Source organism: Coloeus monedula (assembly GCF_965178545.1).
Source record: "Coloeus monedula genome assembly, chromosome: 13".
Taxonomy (NCBI): Eukaryota; Metazoa; Chordata; class Aves; order Passeriformes; family Corvidae; genus Coloeus; species Coloeus monedula.
Window position 1 is genome coordinate 10,193,086 of NC_138793.1, and position 21,165 is coordinate 10,214,250.

A 21,165-nucleotide genomic window follows, 5' to 3' on the forward strand; every position below is an offset into this window, starting at 1 on the left:
TTTTTAGTAGAAACAAATGATCCTATAAAGCCAGCTCTTCAGTGTTGTAGGATAACAGTGCATTATGATGCAAAATCTGTTTTCATGCAGTGGAAAATGTGCATACTAACTGCCTGGTTTGTGTTTTTTAAGGGCACATCCTTTGGATTTTAAAATTAATTTCCTGAAAGACGGGTTTGAATGAGACTTGGAAGTAGATAGTACTAGTAAAGTGGGTTTGAGTTGTACCAGAAGGAGCTCACAGATGGACTGTAGGTCAGTGTGATGCTTTGTGATGGTGACTTTTATTTGTCTCTTTAAAAGCACTTTGAACATAAGCTATTAGACCAGTAGAAGTTTTGACAGGTCAGTTTTGTGCATCCATGTGCTCTTGCCCCGTTGCCTAATGCCTTCAGATTTCAGTTCACCTTAATATGTATCCCCACACCACCTTTTATCCAGACTAGTGATTAATTTTTGGACAAAAGGAAATAGGTGTGGTGAGTGCTTGGGAGCGTCACAAGTGCTAATTGATACCTGATATGCTCACATTACCACCCTTCCCTTACTGGGGCACTAGTTTGCATCTGTTTCTTTTATTTATCTATTAATTTTAATGAAATACATAAGAACTCACTCTTCTTAAGCACTTATTCTCCAGCCTTTTTCCAGTTTGCCAAACAGTCTCAGCAGTAGTTAAAGCAGACTTACAGGCAACCAATAAAAAGTGTGATTATGTGATACTCACTTCCTTAGAAAAACAGATTAACAAAATAAAATTATCCAAGCCTTCCTGGAGTGGGAACCACTATTGTGCATACAAAGCAAGAAGCTGATGATTAGCAGTGTTATACCTTGCTGAGAGTTGTTGCCTCCACACACGGCTGGATTCTGAACTCCAGCTGATACCAAAGCTGGTGTGGTCACAAGAGGATATGAGGAAAAAGGATATTACAGGTAGGGAGCTGGGGAGGAAAATAAGTTTGGACATTTTCTGTTATCAAAAGAGAGCTTTTATGTAAAACAGGAGAGCTGATTGGCACACACTAAGGAAAGTAAAAATAGAAAGGACCAGAATGTTAGCAGCGCATTTTTTGAAAATTTACATTTTGATTTTGTTATTTTTTCCTTGAAAAGTATTGCTATATAAAACTATTTGAGTTTACGTAGCCCTCTAGATTTCTGTACATCAGATTGAAACAGAATGGTCTTTGCAACCATTGCAAGAAGAAGAATCACTTTCTTACTGCTCGATATTCTATTGTTTATATACTTAAAGGTGGCATTATCTACAGATTCATCAGACGAGTTATATGTTCTACTGAGTTCTTCTGGAGTCTTCCTATTTATTTATTTGGAGATTTGCCCTGCTTATACTCTCTGGCTGAAGCCAGTGATACATATCCACAGTTTGTGCAATATACTGAAATATGAGAAAAAATTAACAAGTGCTGGCATCTATTTCTTCACCACATTCTAGACTCATGCTTGTTAACTTGACAGCTTTGCCTTGTCTTGAAATATCTTGACTCCTGCAAAAAGAATAATTATTTTCCTATTTTTGTTGTTTGGGTTTTTTTCTCCTTTAGTGGAAGACCAAGTATTCCAAGCTGATTTTCAGGAAATCTGATACGGTACCTGAAGAGCTCCATCAAATGGTACAAGAAAGCTTTCTGACCTTGCGAGAACACAACTGTTTCTTCCAAGATCTTGTAAGGATCAAAGGAAAAGACTTTCTTACTCCAGTGTCTCGTATTTTAATTGGAAACCCGGGATGCACTTACAAGTACTTGAACACAAGATTATTTACAGTTCCTTGGCCTACTGAAGGTTATGATATAAAATATTGCAATCCTCAAATACATGATGCTTGTAAAGCATTAATGAGACTTAATGACTACTTGCATATTGAAGCAGTCAAGGCATTACAAGCACAAAATTTGTTTGAGACCAAAGAAATTAAAGATACTACTGTAATAGATAGGGAGCAAAGTTTTGCTGCTTCTCTTACAGAGCAAGGGTCTGTTTCAAAAGTTCAAAGTGGTGTTTGTGTACCAGAGGATGACAGAAGTCTAAAGAACAGAACATCTTATAACTTGACTTTATTAAATTATATGGATCCACTACAAATGCTGTACTTGAAACAAGAACCTTACTTTGGAATGGGGAACATGGCAGTGAGCTGGCACCATGACGAGAATCTGGTGGAAAGGTCAGTGGTGGCTGTGTACAGTTACAGCTGTGAAGGTGAGTGATGGGACTTGAACAGTTGCAAGAATATCTGAAATCCCTGAAGCTGTCCTCTGTTCCCTTGTGTGTATGTACATAAGCACACCTGCATGCTGGTCTAGACTTGTCACATGCTTCTGAATGCATTGTGGTACCTTTTGTATTTAAGCCTTATCTTTATTTCCACTAAAACCTGTACAAAATACCTGTGTTTACTGCAGCTGGCTTAGCAGTTGTTCTCTAAGTAGATTTAAAAATTGGTATAATTAACTCCCTGACTAAGAGCCAGGAAATCAAAATCTTTCAAATACCTTTCTCAGGTTAATGCATGTGCATGTTTTCTATCCTCTAAAATGTTTCATTGTAGTTGAGATCACCGTTTTTATAGTGTTATTTATCACACACAGACTTGCTTTTCTTTATGCTGATTTTACTACTCTTTTTTCTTTGGAAAGATCATTTTCAGTTGGTTTTGGATAAAAGTATCACTGTATTTACTTAGAAGTATATGCATTTTGTCTAGGCATGCTGCAGTGTTAATGCGTGTTTTATGGAGGAGTTGCCAACATCTCCCTAGCTGGGAAGGGGGGACACTCTGCATTAAAACAACTGTTGTCTGACAGACTTTGCAGGCTCTTGCTTATTTTGAAACCACTTGTGTACAGTGTTTTGGGGGTGGTGGTGGTAAAAGTGCAGTTGAGTGGTCATTAAATATTTCATTTTTAGTTTAAAGTACCTGTCCCATTTTTATCATTATTTAAGAGCAGACATGAGGAGTTTTTGTTTGTTTTGTTCCTAACAATGCTTGAACAAAGGCTTGGATTTTTGTTTAAATGACTCTCAGCTTTGCAAACATAAGATTAGAATTTAGACAGTTGATCTTGAATTTGCAAATGTTCCGTTATGTTTCATAATTGACAAGAGATTTTTTTTCTTCCAAAAATCCTGTGGGGTTTGCTTTAGAACATGGGAAGAATTCATGTTGACTTCAGTTGGTTTTGACTAAAGACTGTGATATAAAAATAATAGGTTATACTCCTATGTGCATTCTCTTATTTTGTTAGTCTTTGTTACTAGTTTTGAAATTCTTGGTCACTTTTTAACTTAATATACAGCTGAATTCATATTCTTTATATTTTCCTCGATATAAAACATCAACTGGCTTAGCAAACTGAGTAGAAGAGATTTCCTGACAGATAAAAGTGTAATTTTCTTCATGAACTTCTTTATGTCGTATTTGTCAATGGTGTCAAGTAGATGTGATGGGATTTTTTTCAGTAGTACTGCAGAGAAATATTTTTTCAGTAGGATTTTAAGTTAAAGAAACCTAAACATGAACTTGAAGTAATAATACTGTGTATGAGGATTTATTGTAGTATGCTTAAAACTTTTTTCTTTAACATAAAGTTTGCTTATGGAGGGGGAAGAAAGTGAGTCCCTTTAAGTTCAGAGAGCTATAAATTAACAAAAATGAAAGCTGCTATGTTTATTCATAACTTGTGAGTTGATTTTGTTTCTTTTATTCAGCAAGTTGAATAAGTAAAAATTATGGTGTTTTAAAACCACTGCAAATTCTGTAGAAGATTTGATTGATGTGGGTAGACAGAAATACTTTATATATTTAGACTAAAAATTATTTTGATGTCTATGTACAGTTAATGTTTTTGCCAAATACAAGGTCTTTTTTCATAAATATGCTTACATTTAAAAGTTTGTATTTTTTTTCTGAAAGGTTTGGAAATAGACATGAAAACAAAGAAACCAGCATCTTTCTAGTAAATAAATTGAATAAATTGATTGTTCTATCATTTACATAAAAAAAAAAAAATTAAAAGTCACTACTTAAAATTTTGCTGGTTTTGCATTGCTCAAGTTGGGTTCTTGAGCTTTAGAGGGAGTTTCAGGTGCCTGACATGGCTATGAAGCATCATGGAGAAATGTCCTGCAGTACAGCTCTGTGTGCAAGCAGTTCACTCCCATCTCTGTGTTCAGGGTGTGGTTGTCATTGTGTATCCTTGAAGCAATGACCTGCTTATTCATAAATTGGAGGAAATGAATCCTATTTACAGCTTGGGAATATGGTTTTTTGACTGAAGTGACAGTAAATATTTGTTGACATTTTGTACCCAGGGCATCCAAGAGGATTTGATTTTAGAGAAATAGATTGTCTTCTTGCTTTTCTGATTTTCTGTTTACAGCTTTCCAATGCTGGTGGTTATAAGCTCATCAATGTTTATATTATTATTATTCTTTCCAGTTCTCTATAATGTCAATGTTTTGATGGTTTTCTGCAGTTGAGAAAGACTTTCAATATTTCCTATATCCTTGCCAGGTCTCCATAACTCTGAAACATGAGGTTCTCAACATCTTTTTGAAGAATATTCTTATATCTTTGTAGAATCATGTCTTGACTTCTCTTATTTTCCATAAACATATTTAATTTTATGCTGATAACTTTTATTATTACTTACTCCATTAATTCATTTAGTATTGAATTAGCATTGAATTCTCAGTGTAGTGTAAAAAGACTGTCACAGGCTCATTACAGGATATATAATCAAGAGAGTAGATGTAATCAGAATTTTTTTTATGGAATTATTTTTCCTTTAAAAGATGTAGATATGCTGGATTAGTAATTTCCTGGGAGAAAACAGTGATTCTGTGGGAAATGCAAACAGAAATTAAGCACGTTGAAATCCGCTGGAACTGGCTTGATTCTCTTTTCTGCCAGGTCTTGCACGTTTGCTTTGTCAGCTCGCAGTTCCTCCAATCTCTGAGGTGCTCCAAGCACTGAGGGTCTGTGGCAGCCTTTAGCATGTGGGAGCTCGGGCTTCCATGGCTGGTGCTGAACTACCCTGCTGCAAATGCAGAATCCCCAGGTTGTCAGATTTTGGGCAGCAGGAGCCCTTGGAGTCAACTTATGGCAGCTCTGTCAGACTGTTTAGAGATGCACAACTCAGCTTATATGGTTTTCTTTTTACTTTCATTTACATTTTTATATCAGTATTTGTTTTGTACCTACTTACTGGATTAAATAGCATTAAAACAGATAGTACTGTAATTGAAACAACTTGTTTTCTTGTTTATTTTTCCATTGTTTGATGCCATAATGAAAATTTCATGTTTGAAACTTTGATCAGTATTAATTGGAGTAGAAACAGTTTTCAGTATGCCAGAAAAGAAATTTAGACATCGACATAAAGATATTGGAGCAAGCTGATATTCTAATTGGCATCAGTGTTTATTTTCTTGTTTCCAGTGTAAAACTCTTTCAAAGCAACTTCAAATGAAGTACATTTCTAACAACAAAATAAGGTAAACATTTTGCTTGATGCTTTTACTTACATTACATTAGGTTAAGAGTAGATTGTCAAGTGATGAGAATAGGGCCTCATAAAAGTTTGAGAGGTTTCCTGTTAGTGTGTATGCTGCATGGAAGTGCATGAGTGGGAGTGGTGCATGTGCAGAACTGAATAGGTCACAGAATCTGTGTTCAATTATACTGCCACTAACACTATTCAGAATTAATTTACGTTTCAGAATGTATCAAGGAACAGGAATTTCAAATTTTGACCAATTCAGCATTTTTAATAACACATTAGCTTACAAATACCCTACCACCTGAGAACATGAAGGTAAAAAAATTGTTCAGGATTTTAATATAGTAAGCTAATAACCCGTATTTATTTCCTGCTGCAGTTATAAAAGTGAATTTCAATCCAGCAGAATAAAGGCATTTTCAAAAATTGGATTTTATCCATGAAAAGTTCCTAATGACCAGATTTCCATCAGGTCATTGTAAGTTTTGTAGGAAGTTTTATTACGCAGCAGAGCACTAGTTGGTTCTAAAGATGTTCTTTGAAGTAGAGACTTGTTTCAGTTACTAACTTTCAGGAGATGGAAAAAAATGTAAATACTAGAAGTGTGTCCATCTTTCTCTTACCTGAATTTCCCACAGACTGTGTTAGAGGTTGTATAAGTAGTTTTCTCTAGATTCTTGACCGTATCTAGTTTGTCTTCTTGCTGTAAGGCCTATTTGCTGTTTAACTCTTGAACTTCTAAACAACTGGCTCTGTCTGCTGACAAGGTAATGTTAAAAGGTTTAACGAACTTACTGTTAGTTGCAGTGATGACTGATCTTGAAAGACTTTTTGTGCTTGTTTCTTTTGTGAAATGCTGTTTGTATGGAAGCAACATCCTGGCACATAGCCTAATGATGGTTATTTCATTTAATTGAGAATAAAAATAATTGAGATGCACTACAGATGTATGTTTCCTCACCATGTTAAAAAAAAATCCTGAAACTACAAAAGTTGTTCAGAATTTAAGTCAATCTAACTTTGTAGTTGACCAATAACCCTCTTTATGTACTCCTTAATGGATAAAAGTCATGGAGTAGATGCTTTTTGAAGGATTGGAATAGTTTCTAATGTCAATAATATAATAGAAATATTGTTTGTTGAAATAACAGAAATGGTATGTAGAAAATTTTATGTTACTCATTTCTTTAAAAGTAAGTGCATGAAATGGTCATGGCTCTAACTTGTAGCATCTGGCCAGTTGGAATTGTGTTTTGAGAGTCACAAATTTTTAGTGATCCACTTACTTTCACAGTAATAGATTTGAATCCCTGTTGTCTACAAAGAAATCATCACTTGAATAGACTATTGTAGGTTGTGGGGTTTCTTGTAAACATGTTCTCACTGATTGGATCAAATACAGCCTCTCCTGTATGAAGAGATGACACAATATTCTTTGGTCTTATTCTAGTGCATTTGTCCCTGATGTATTTGGATACAGCTTTCCAAACATGAATTGATAAGAACATTGTTGACAAAATCTTATAATTTTTGGTTTTGTGAATGTCAGTTGGAAGAAAAATTTAAATGTTAATAGAGTTTAACCTCTTACGCTACGGCTTTTCAGTAATGAGGTAGAGGAAATAACTCTGGATAGATACTTACTCTTTCCCATCAGCTGCTGAGAAGCAAAACATGTTCTGCTTCTTTTACTTCTTGCATGTGACATATATAAATTGCTATTGAAAGACACTGATAATTTGTATATATTTTTTGATTGAGGAACATGTGCCCAATTTCTTTTACATTCTGGAAAAAATCAATCAATCTGTAAAAAAATAATATAACAATGGTCATTTGGATTTAATGTGAAAGTAAATGCTTACAGTCCTTGTTCTTAGCAATGTGTTGGCAGTGATTCTGTTGTCTTAAGAAATGGTGTGTAAGTTAGGATATAATTTGGCATTACAGTTTTACTTGAATAGAGATCATTTAGGTTTCAGAGCATCAAAAAAGTCTCAAACTCTGGAAGATTTTGGAGTCAAATAGCAAAGAAACCTTTCAAAGCTTTTACTTTCTGTGCTGTGGAACAATAACCAAAGTAGTTCCAGGAAAACGAGTTTCATATTGTTCTGAACCTAACCATGACCCAAACCTGATACGATTAGATCTTAGTGCTGGAACATCTCTGAAATTTGAGCTGTCTAGTTAAAAGCATAATGTTGTGGCCAATTTTCTGCAGCTACATTCTCTCTTTCATGGTTCTACCATAATTGCAGGTTTGATGAGGTATTGTTGTTATGTTGTGGTAAGCTTTTTACTTCATTACACCATTTTATTTGGGATGCCAGCTTAAAGGTTTCTTGCAGGCCCAAGTCTGTAAATCTCTGCTGACCAGAATTCAAATTTGCACATAGTTTTGTTATCCTTCCATTAAATACTTGTATATTTGACCATTTCTGTATGGCTTACTACAAAATAAGTTTTTGTTCTTAAGGTGATGGGTATGTACAACATCCACATGATTTATTCTCAAATATTTATGATTTAGATGCGTCCAAATGTTTTCACTTAAATGGGAATTGTAATTATGTCAATAAATATGCAGCATTCAGTCATTCCTGAGGTGTCATAGAGAATTTAATAACAACTTCTTTTTATGTAGAAGTTTGTCAGTGCTACCTGGGGATATGCCACAAATGTTAAGGTGTCTTTTTTTCCCCTTGCTCTCACTTTCAGGGTAGCTTGCATTTAAAAGCAAGTAGCAGCTTGCTTCCATTTGTTACCAAAATAACATGGTAGGAGCAATCAGTTTCAATTGCTGCTGATAATTATAAGGTGCAATAATTGAGAATACAGAGAAAAGGAGACTGTGAGCTGTATTTGAACTCAGTACTTAAGCAATAAAAAATTTATCAAACTGCAAAAAATAAGTCATTTTAACGAGCACATTCCAAAGGTGCTGGATTTATGAGGAGACCCCAGGAAACTTTGATTGAAATTGCTGTCTCTGATTGTAGTTCTATATTTTATTGGTGCCATATTGTGAACAGTGCTGCTGCCAAAGTGAATGGGAAAGCAGCATAACAGAGAGAGTTAACCCAGAAAGGTTACTTCTTTTTATAATATCCATGATGTATTGCATTAAAAATGCCTTGAAAGCCATCCTATTTGCAGTTTTCAGAAAACATTTTTCTTACATTAAGTTACGATTTATCTGAGCAGGGTAGAAAATATGAAAGCCCCTTGAAGAGTTTAGTATTGATTTTTCTGGGTATTTGTTAGCTCTTGTTTTCTCATTTGTGTGCTCCTTGATGGAGGGGCCTAGAGCTGCTCCCAAGCCAGAGCTTCAGTGGGATGAGAACTGCAGCAGTGAAGGGAGTGAACTTAGGGACTGTAAGAATTTTCACTTAAGAACATTTAGATTGACTCTTTAATAGGCTTTATCTCTCTGCTTCCTGAATTTAGATAATATTTAATTGACATAGTAGTTAATAAGTTAATTGTCTTAATTTTCTAAAGGCTGCCCCCAGCCAAACAACCTGCAGAAACCATGTGAGGTGAATGACATGAATATTTTAAAAGTGTGAGTTTGTGGTCACACTTCACGTGTGCCTCATGAAATAAGAGCTATACATCTTTAATATTTTTCTTCTAGAATTAACTTTAGACAAAAGTTTTAAAAATCATTACATGAAAGCATGTTTCAAGTGGACAGTGAAATGGACACAGTTACTAAGTTGTAAGTAAGAATTGGGCATGGTACATAGTTAATTTCTAACTGTTCACTGCTGTTTTGTGCCAACTGCTTATTAAAACTTCATCCTTCCTCTGTCAAAATGCACTGTTACTTTAGCTGTAAAACTGTTACACCATAGCTTCCAAATACCTTGTTATAAATGCTGACTGTATCTTTCAATTTATACTGCAGTGAAGTAAGCTTATGAAAACAGTTCTGAGGGATTAAGCTCTAAATACTATTTCTATGCAGTGGATTATTTTTTCCCCAAGCTCAACATGTTCATGTTGCTTAATGATAAGAAAAGTGTTGTGACAAATGTATTGAAGCTTCATTGGCTCTTGCACATGTTATCTAGCATGTTTGACTAGTAATTTTGAGAAAAGAATGACAAAGATGGTTCCAAGATTTGCTTTGCTGGTCTAGACTGTGTTTTGTAACCATTATTTCACCTTACTTTGCCTCAGATCAAGATTTGGTGAAATTGCAAGTACATAAACAAATGAAATTGTTCCTAAAATGCTTTGGCAGTTTGACTTGAAATTCTTTCAGAAGTTATCTAGTGTTATATCAGCATTGGCTGCATTTTAAATTTTTTTTCCATGCTTATAGTTTTAGTAATGAAAAAAACTAAATTGAGTGAAGCTTAACTAAAACTCCCCTTACATGTGCTTGAGAATTCCAGAAAACCTTGAGTCCATTACAAGCCTTGACTTGATTAGCCTTTGCTTGGTAGTTAACATAAACTTTTCATCTTGGTAATGTTGGTTGCAAAACAATTCTTGATCTCATATGGCTTTTTTTTTTTTTCTTTTACCTATTTTGAATTTGGAGATGATGATTATAGAAAATTGAGATTATAGAATCTTTAAGCCTATTAAGATTGTACCAATATGGGGTATCTTTAAGTCTAAACCAGAATCTGTGTTTATGATTCTTACCTGTTCTCTCATTTTTGTGGTCTCTCTCTCTCTCTCAAGATTCAGGCATAGAAGAAAGCAATGAACAAGAGCTGAAGGGAAGAGACCCAGCTGTTTGGCACGTAGGCTTGAAGGTAGCATGGGACATAGAGACACCTGGATTAGCAATACCACTTCACCAAGGAGACATCTACTTGATGCTTGGTAATTTTTAAGGACTAAGAAGTTGAAATTTCTGTTGAAAATAGAGAAAGTTACATTTATGTTAAAATTAGTTACCATACCTTCCTTCCAGTTAGGGAATTTCCTTATTTAGAAAGACATGAAATCTGTTTGGAGTATATAGTAAATTCCTTCTACCCTGCCTACTTACGGAGTATTTTAGGGAACTTTTTTTTCTTAATGTTGCTTTCACTTCACAGCTAAGAAAGAAATAGCCTTTTTTCACCTTTTCTGTCTGTTGTGCAGTCAGAACTACTAGTCCAAGTCAGGCTTCAGACCATAAGCAGAATTGCCCCAGATCATGCAAAAAGTTGTGCTGTATCTGTCCTATCCTTTTATTTCTAGCTGGTTTTTGTATTCTTAATGCAGTTTTTCTGAGCATCTCTCATGTTCAACAAATAAATTTCTGTTCTTCACCTTGGCTTATTAAGTGGCTCCTGTATTATGTAAGATGTGAATAAATGTCTTAAAGTTTTCTGGTACCATGGTTCTGGAGGTTTCAATCTTTATGCCAACCTGTGGATATTTTATTAGTTTTACAGTACCAATTTTATACATGACACTTCTCTCCTCCTGCTACATTTTCCATGTCTATATTCAGACATGCTATTTTCTAGTAGTGGGATTATACTAAGATCATAATGAACAGAGCTGTCTTACTCCAAGAACGAGTCTCAATGTCTCAAGCGTAGAGGATTAAAAAAAGAAAATTAAATTGAGTTAATTTGCTTGAGCAGCTGAGCTCATGTGCTAAGGTTTATCCATTGGAAGAAATTAAGTGAGAACTGTTGCTAAGGTTTATTGACACAAAATCTGTTGCTTTCTCTTTTGGCTTGTGTTTCTCTTGGTTATCATTTTTGTTAAAATAAATTTAGTTATAAATCACACAGAAACAAGAACAAGGCCTCTGACAACATGATGTTTGCCTGTTCAGTGTCTTGGCTTGACAGACATCATCTTTGAAGACTGAGAGCACTTGCAGAACTCCCTACTTACGTGTTTGTGACTTGGAAGGAGGTATTCTGTGGAATGTCCCTAGAATGACTTGTACACTCCCAACTTTATGGGCAGAACAGTCTTTTGAACTTTACCTTTCACAGTTTATATACTAAAACAAATACATTCATAAGCCATCATAAAAACCATATACCATTCCTTGTTCTTAGTCATCAAATCTTGTGCACTGTCATCAGGGAAGTATCTTGTGTAAAAGTACTGGACTAATTGTGCTCTGAAGTATGTTCAGACATGGAAAGATCAAGTGTTAAGATGTGAGGTCCTTTGACAGGTCTGGATGTGCCTCCCTTTTCTGTATTTGTAAGGGTTTAAAGTAGAAGTCTAGAGGGAAAGAGGGACAATGAAAGTGAAGTTTAAATGGCAGCTAAACATTCCTAGAAAGGTTATTAGTGATCTGTTTTTGTGCAATAGCAGTTAGGGCATCAAGTAAACTTCTTATCTAATCCTTGCTGACTGGAAACTTTGAGCATATAGAGCTGTGCTGGCCAACAGATTCAGAAGGTATTTAATAAAAGAAGGGGACTAACTTTAGTATTTTTATTGCAAAATACTGAAGATTGTAGTTGATTGAGTTACCAGATCATAAGGGTGTTTTTTATTCCCTAGTGGAATTTATAGAGTAACTAAAGTATTTTCAGGGATTCTATATGAAGGGTAGATCAGAAAGTTAGTTTATTTAATGAGTAACATCACAAGCATATTTAGATGGAAACAAAGGATATATTAAACATTCTTTTGAAGATGATGTGTAAATCACTTTCTTATTAATACTTCTGAAGAGCTACAGATTTGAGCTCTGTAGGCCAGGTGTTTTGTTAATCTCTTCTGCATTTCCATAGTCTTTGTGTTTCTTTTAAATTACTTGGAAAAAAAATTACTCTCCTAAATAGTATTAGAGGGTATTCTCAAAATGGCCCTTTTATTAGGTTTCTTTGTATAGCAGAACTGCCTTTATCATTTTGACTTGGAGTGAAAGACAATATAAGGAAACATATATAGTTTTAGCATATTTTTTACTGTTCAGATTTTTTGCACTAACTTTTAAAAGTGGGCATCTTGAGGATGCCATCTAGAAGATAAAATATGAAAACTCTGTAAAAAAAGAAACTTGGCAATAAAAAAAAAAGAAAAAAAATCATTTTTCTTATGCTTTTGTACATACCGTATTCCAGAACCTCATTTCAGTAAGCAGAGTCCTCTTACTGGCCTTATGTTAAAAGCAGTGGCAGCAATATGCAAAACATCTAGAAAATAGGACATTAAGAGTCCTGCAGCAGATGGTGGTTCATGTACAGGGACTGCTTGATAGGACTGGCAGGATTGGTTCTGCCCACCACTGATCCATCCATTCTAATGCAAAACTCAGCCACTCTGTAGATCTGTTCTTCCAGTTGTTGGAATGGTGTAGTGTTACTGCTTTGTATGAATGTTGTGAAGTGCTGAAACATCACATTCAGTATGTTTGCTTATAATTTAAAAGTCAGGTCCTATCAATTCCTGTACCTGTAATATCATGAGTATTTCCTATGGTACACACAAATCTATATAAGAAAGTGGTAACTGGATATTTCTTATAGTAACGTGCAATTCCAGTAACTTGTAAATCAAGATCAATGGGTATAGCAAAGTAAAAAGAAAACCAGGGTTTTTTTGTAGCATTTCTAGTAGACGTTTAATAATGTTTCTGTTCCTCTCTTCATTAGCTTTGTAGATGGTTTTTGTTATTCTGGGGAGAAATTTAGTAAAATGTCTTAAAATTTGCATCTTCCTTCTCAGTAGCCCTCTTCAGATGAGATCATGAGCCATAATTTAGATGTGTGCTAATACTTAACATAAGGTGATCAAATCCATTCTCCTATTAAGCTATTACAATAATATAAATGTATTTTTGTAAGCAGAACCAGCAAAAACTCTAAATTACTTTCAGTAAGCCAGATTTTTAAAAATTTTTTTTTAGGCTTTTCTTAATACGAAGAAAAAAGTGGTGAATGGCTGCAAGTCTGCTGCCTAAAAATTCAAATCTAAACTTTGTATCACTCAAGAAACGGAAACACTTTAGCTCAATTTAGAATAATATATTGGTCTGCAGAGGAAGTGCGCGCTGAACCCTGCTGTCTCAAGTACACAGTCAAGGGGTGTCTAATATGAAACGTGTTGGGTGCATGCAATAAATCCAAAACGCGTGGAGGTGAGCAAAGGGCCCCATCTGCTCTGTCCTAGAGCATGCTTAACTAGGCTTGTCATGGTCCTACTATTAGATTGGAATTTTTCCCCTAATCTTTGAGTTAGACATGACCAGATTTGCAAGGAGATTTACAATTTTCACTAATTTTCCTACCATGACTTCAAAACATACTTAACAAAAATACATTCTGGACTCTTTCAAAGGCAGATTTACTTTTCTGCAGCTGTTTCCCATAGATCAAGCTCTTGCTTGAAGGTTAGGGTTTTAAAACAGCATGAAGATGAACTTTGAGTCTTATACCACTCCCCTCTCCCAGCAAATTATAGTTTGAGAAGCATCAAAAAATTATTTTCATAACCAACCAGAAGTAGGTTGCACACATTGCAGAGGTTGGCTTGTGGTTAAAGATAAGTATTTAATGGAAACACTTCCACATGTATATAGTGACTCATTAAACTATTTCTAGATATTTAATCTGCTTCTATTTTCACAAACTAACTTGAACCCTCTTTGCTCTCTAGCATCTTGAATGTGTTGGAGTTTTTCACCCCCCCTTCTTTTTGAGTCCACATTTAATCCAAATGGTGTATTCCCTACTATTAAGACTTAGAACTCCAGAAATGTATTTGTCATTACCAAACTTTGATCATGAAGTTTGACAAATCACTGACATACTTCTTTTTAATTCATTATGTTTTAGACTTTTAGTTAATTCTGTTTTATTTGTGATGGTTTTCTTGTTTAAAAACTAAAAATATTTCTTAATTCTGGAAAGATCATCCCTCTAGTTTTCTGTTATGAAAGGAGTATTCCATCGACCCGTAATGTCTTAGGGAAGGAGATATGCCTTCCTGGTGCTTTTATTGATACACCTGCAGTAAAATTCATTTTATTCAATTTTCTCCTGTTAAAGTGTTGTGTGCAGTTGGATGCAAATAAAATTGGAAAGTGTGGAAAAGTATTTTACTGCATTGAAAATTGCACTGTAATATGGTTAAAAAGAAAATTTTTTATTTGTTAAAGGTAGTTAAGAAAATTAATAGCTAAGGTCCATTTCACTTTTGTTTGTAGATACTTGTGGTGGTTAGAATATCAAAGATTTTGCCAGTGCTCTAAGCACCACTGTACCTTTTATTTGTCTCTTGAAATAGATAAGAGACAACTGTCTAAAAAGCTCAGGAGGAACACTTGAGAGAAGATAGAAAAGACTGTAGAAACCCCTATTGGTAATTCTGGGAGCCATTTTTCGTTGTGGTTTGTGTTTTCCTGGGAAATACTTTACCTCCAAGTAATAAATTTAGGGCCTTTATCCCCCACTCCTTTAAGGATTGGCTAATAATTTCTTGCTTTTCTACCTTGTATTTGTTATGTTGCAATTGTCTGCAGAGACATGGGTATAGTCATTCTTCCCACAGTGCTTTGGCTCCTCAGTTCACTGATAATTAGTTCAGTAGTAGAATGAGAGTTAAGTATATGTGTGTTATTTCAGTGTTTGTACACAGACATATCCATCTGTCTGTTCTTTTGACAAAGGCTGTGTAAGCACAGGGCTCTCAGTGCTCCTGGTGGAGCCCAGGTAATTCAGCTGTCAGAAGAAAGACCAGGGTGGACAGAGCAGGGGCAGGGACTGAGAACAGGATCTGAGAGGAAAGGGAGGAACTGACAGTAGTTTGAAGCAGAGAGGAGAGGACCGTGCTGACTTTCTGTGCTGGAGGGATGTATTTTGAGAAAACAAGAGGCAAAAGCCCTGAATGTCAGTATAGTGGAGGGAGAGACAGATGTATAATGTGAACTTGCTCCCACAATTAAAAATTGAATGCAACATCCAGATGCCAAAATGTATCTGCTATCTGTAAATAACAGGGAAATCACTGAGAAGTTTTACCTCGTAAGGGGGTCCCACATAGAGAATAATAGTCAGCATTCTATACTGAAGAGAAACTATTTTGGTTTTCCTGGCCTCACGGGTCAGTGCTTAGTCATGTAATACTGACACTGACTCCTTATGTGCTGTTTTTTACTGAGCCCCATGAGAGCACTGTGGTACTTCCAACATGGGTGACCAAGGAATGAAACAGCTTTGGTTTGGCTCTAAAACCAAAATAGTAATCTGGGTGTAGTGTTCTGTATCTGAATAAAAGCTTTTAATGCCAGATGGACAATAGCCAATTTAACAAAGAGTGTTTTTTCTTTTCAGTTAATATATATTTAGTAGAAAAAGAAAGTAAATCTTTACAACAATCTTTTAAGACTTCAGTCTTTAAAATGTAGTTTTTAATATGCTTTGAGGCATGCAATCAATGAAGCCTCAACTATTTTTGTACAATTAAATTTTAGATTAATTGTAAACTCTTAAATTAAAATTACAGGCTTCTTTCTGAGATTTATAAAGGATTAGGGACAGTTGGAAGCAATTCCAGGGTGGAGCTCTACAATGAAAGATTTGCCAAGGTTTTGTATAAAGGTGCAAATCAAAATGCAATAAGTCTAATTCTATGTTTGCTACATAAAACACACCACAATGAATGATCACTGAAAGGGGAAGTGGAAGTGTTTAAGTTTGTTTTTTGGGCACAATTCTTGTTGAAAGTAATTGTGATATATACATATTGCAATGTCCAGAGAAGATAATGTTCTGTGCAAGGCTGGGTTCTGTGCAATTTACCCTCATGTGTTTCTAAAGGAAATAGTTTTTTCATAAGTTCTTTTTTTATGTTTTGTAGCATTTTCCTCAAGCTTTTCAACTGCAGCTCTCTGCAAACCTCATGCAAACAGAAAATAAACCTCCCATCTAAACCATCTCAGTGCAAATTCAATCCTGTTTTTAACACTTGTCTGCTACTTCTTGTATAAATTATTTTTCTGATTTTTATTTTTATTTTTTTTCAAGTTTATCATGCTCTCTGCTGTCTTGGATATGTTAATAAATGCTTGTAAAATTCATAAAAAGACACTGTACAACTAGGATAACTTAAGTAATTTTTCTGATTTCTTATTTACTAGATTTCTTCAGTTTTAAAGCTTCAGACTTGCTGCAAGGCAAAATAGAAGTTTTAGACCATGTATTTTTTCCAGTAATAAAGGATACAGTGAAGTCTTACACACTGTATTCTGTTCCATACGATAGTCTCGTTATTATGGTCAGAAGAGTGTTTTCAAAAATTAGTAGGAATTTGGGATATCAGGCTTCAGGTTTGCAAATACTGATCTCTTAAAGAGAAATAGTTTTTATATGAAGCTTGATAATTTCTTGTCATGCTGGTTCCCTGAAAGAATAAATCTTACTAAAAATACAGACTCCTGGTTAACTGACATCTTTGTAGGTCTCTATTCCTGTTCTCTTCTAATTCTCTTCTATGATGATTTTTTTCTTGCTGACTCATCAGGTCACCTAGTTTTGTGTGACTTTTTAAATCTCTTTCTATGCCATACAAAACTGTATCCCAGGAGTGATTTTACACAATTTTTTGATAAATTTTCCTGAATTTCTTAAGGTTGAGAGAGCAGCCTGACTTCAAGAACAAAATCGAATTGAATTCAACAATTCATTTGAATTGAAAGCACTTCATGAATGGCTTTCAACATAAGTGTGAGCATTGTTATTAGGTCTAGTCTGAACTTTTCCAGAGGAATAAGTCTCCTTAAAAGTGCTGATTTTTCAGAGCTCAGGCATTCTTCAGTTACAATAATTTTGATGAAATTCTTGATGGCAACCAAATAGGTTCAATCTCCAGGGTTGTTTGTTTGCCAGTTCATGAACTGGAGTCCATGTCAGTCCTCTGGCAGGCTGCAAGGAAATCACAAAAAAGTTACTTTGGAGACAGTTCTTTGAACAGATTTGGGTGTCAGATAAAAAGGTGAAGTAATGTGTATGGGGGTTCTTTTCTTCCTTTTTTTAAAAAAAACCCAGTATTTTTTAGTGATTTTTGGGAAAGAGATTGTAACTTCCAAGTAGTCTGTTGAGTGATCCTCAGCTTTGGAGGAATTAATTTATTTAGTTGAACTTTCCCCATAAGAGGTGGGAAAATGTCACTTCTAAACTATATAAATTTGGAGAAGACTAGTGTAAGTAGAAGTATTTCTGACTCTAGGATGGTGAATAGTTATTGTGCTCTGCAACACATTGGAGCTATGAATTCTCTAAGCATTAAAGCAAAAAAAGTACTGTACTTAATTCATATTCAACCAGATTAACTTTTATTAAGTATATTTTTTTCCCTGTACTTAAGGTTTTCTAATCTGTCCCTAGATGATCTCAATATGACACATCAGCACTGTGTTCTGGCTGGTTTATCACCTCGGTTCAGCTCAACTCACAGGGTGGCAGATGTAAGTACCAAAAGTGTTTCACTCGTAAAACCAATATCCTGGTGCCATATATGCAGCACCGTGGTGTTGTACCCAGAATTGTGGTTCATGTACACTTGGTTCTGTATTGGTAGTTGGCCTTACCTCCCAGGTAGGCTTATCAGATGTGAATTGAGAATGTGCTGCACCACAACTCGTGGATTGCTGATGAAATATAGTTGAGAAATACATGTTTTCTGAACTGGCTATATATAAGTTTTTATTGTGTCTTTATAGTCTTCAAGAGGAACATTGGAATACATACTTGGACAATGTGAACTGGCACTCCAGAATTTACAGACTGATTCTGATTCAATGGCTTTGTCTTTGAAATCACTGGAAGCTGCAGTTGTGAAGCAAGTAGAAGAAATACATAACGAGGTGAGATGATCTGCACTGAAAATACTTCAGCCAGGTCTGAGCAATGCAGTCTCCTCATGGAGTTAATGGCAATTAAGTGTGTTCAGCTGTGCTTTGTACCAGTTGGCAATGTAGCTTTTATGACTTTTTTACTTGGGTACAGTAATTGGGATTATTGTGGAAGTTTTCAATTTTCCTTCTTAAGATCCCTCTGCTGGTAAAGTAAGAGAAGTTTCACAAAATATTACACCAGAACTGACTGTGGTGGACAGACAGACTACTCTAGCACTTCCCTAACAGAAAGGAAAAGAGAGAAGGGATTAAAGGGAAAGAGCAGGTAAAATTTTTTAGTTATTCCTTCCTGGTTTGTGTTGAACCAGGTTTTTGCATAATGCCATGGGTGGCACAATTGTGAGTGTGAGCTCTAAAGTATGTTCTGAAGAAAATACACTGGAAATAATTGTGAGGAACATACTTAAGCAGGTCATTTAGTTCTACAAAAGATGCAAGTGTGTTAATGCACTTTGACAGGATTCCACTGATGCTGGCAGTGCTTTTGTGCTTGGACCTGTGCTGTATTTCTACTAAGATAAATTAGAAGCTGTGCATAGGTCATTTTCACTCAAATTAGAATGCATATAAGTGTTTAAAATGTTTAAATTGCTCTCTGCTGAGGAATATAATATTGTGTAGTGTTACTAAAACTTTGTAGAACACATTTTTATCTGTACTGTGTTTACACTGGGTAAAATGGAGCATAGTGTTGGAAAAAAGATTTGCGCCCTTGACTTTTACCAAAACAGCTCCTAGGGCAATTTAAAGAAGTCTGATGCATGCAGGGGTTTACAAAACATTAATCAGGCTCAGTCCATAAAACTACACGCATATGTGGTTTGCACAGCAAGGGCCACAGGCACAGCTGGTGTAAATTTGCACGGGTCCTTTAACATCAAAGCCATGTGCTGTTTACATCAGGTGAGAGAGTAGCCCCTGGTGTTTGCAGTCACCTGAATAATTTTGCAATGTGACATACAGGGATGTTTCCTGTTACACATATGGGATATACTGTAACAGCAATCCTTGTTTAGCTTGTACATATTGTGCACTTAGTAGATACATTGGACCTATATTTAATTTGAAAAGAGACTACCCATCCACCTATTTTCTATTCTTTTTTATTATTTTTTATCCCAGGGTCAAGTCTTCACCTGCTGTTAGAGTGCTACTTAATTTTCATTTATTGCTGCACAAGTAGACAAAATTTCTAGAGGCTTATCTCTATGGTAAATGCCTGTTTCTTTTTCAAACATCACTGAGCTGAAAATATAAAGACCTGTGAAGCTAATGCAACTTTTCTTGAATATAAAAGCTTCCTGCCTTCTTTCATGCTGCATGATAAATCTTTGTCTTTTCAGGCACTAATACAGGTTTTAGGTTCAAACTTTATCAGGCAGGTGGAAGAACAAGAGACTTTTGTTTCTTTAAAAAATCAAACTGCTTACTGATGAAAATGAGCCTTTAATTTGACTCTCTTAGTTTGTTAGCAACTTTTAATGCAAAATCAAAATAGCAGAAAAATCCGAATCTCCATAGGATTAATGGAGAGCTGCCACCAAATTTCCCAGTTTTGCCTGGGTATTTCTGATATACAGCTTTCTGTGCTATTTATAAACCTCCTTGTGATTTTTTTCTCTTCCTCTGAACCAGAGATCATGAGCTTGAAATGAGATAGTATCTAGAGGTGATGATACTGTTGTATTTTATTTTAAAATATTGTCATAACTGAAGTTCTTCAATTTAACTCTTATAACTAGATGCAGCCATTCTTCCTGGTTCTTTATCTTCCTGAAATGCTACGGGTTCATTCTTTTTACCCCCCTGCTGGTGCCTCCAAAGCAGTCATCAGAGAACATTAAGTAGAACAGAACCATCACAGTACCAAGCTAAAATACAGTAGTTTAGCAGATTCACAGTCTGTGCTGAAATTAACTGCTCTGCCAAATGAGGCCTGGATGAATTATCTGTGTCTGCTCGAGGGAAAAAGCCTAAGAGTGGGTCTGAAAGAATGAGGAATGATTCTGTGCCTTCACTTTTGTACTCCTGGGCAGGAAAATTGACTTGTTGTGCTGATAAAATGTGTTTGAACTGAGGATCTGAAGCATAGGTGGAGATTTCGGGTTTTTTCCAATTTTGTGGTGGGCAGAGAAACCTCTAAAAGAGGATCTGGGGGATGTCCTTACTTGATGTTAGACTTCCAGGAGTTCATTTGTCAGGACCCTGTCTTGGATGTCCTGACAGAGGTATTCCTGTTGAAAAAGTAAGATGCTAACCTGAGGAGGATTTTCGCATCTCTAGCGGGCAGCCAGGTGGAAGTTTAATATTTCTTTAAACCTGGCTTTGTTGTCATGGTCTCCCCTACTAAAACAGCCTTCAAAGGAATATCTGAGTAATTGCAAGGTATGTGCTGTGTGTTAGATGTGTGAGTCACTTCGCTCCCAGTGTGTACTTTGTAGTTGTTAAGTAAAGATAACCTTAATTAAGGGTGTTCACGTGCAGCTTGTCTGAGTAGCTTGTGGGCTTGCAGTATGAACAAATACTTCAGTGGCAGGGGTGTAGCAGGGTGAGCAGATGTAGTTACCTGGCAGCTGTGGAGTACAATAGCCTGACAACTCACACAGTCACAATCAGATTGTTGTTTGGTCAGGAATAATTTGTCCTGAAAGAAATGATCTTGCACAATTCTCTGAATGGCAACCTCTTGCTCCTACTACTACTTTCCTCCTACTTAGCTTTCCAAAACATATACAGCTGCTGAGTATATCCCAAACAGAGCTACACCCGGGGAAAACCATTGGCATCTAAATTCTT

At 35.6% G+C, this 21,165-nt stretch overlaps 1 protein-coding gene across 1 annotated transcript in view; it reads left to right on the plus strand.

The window, feature by feature from the left end:
• The window catches only part of FTO (FTO alpha-ketoglutarate dependent dioxygenase), a 228,318-nt gene that overhangs the window by 43,934 nt on the left and 163,219 nt on the right, over positions 1-21,165 (plus strand). Inside the window, exons 3-6 of the mRNA XM_082290062.1 lie at positions 1,569-2,226; positions 10,227-10,370; positions 17,840-17,919; positions 18,175-18,318. Of these exons, the coding sequence (XP_082146188.1) occupies positions 1,569-2,226; positions 10,227-10,370; positions 17,840-17,919; positions 18,175-18,318 (1,026 nt within the window). The remainder of the gene's footprint in view (positions 1-1,568; positions 2,227-10,226; positions 10,371-17,839; positions 17,920-18,174; positions 18,319-21,165) is intronic.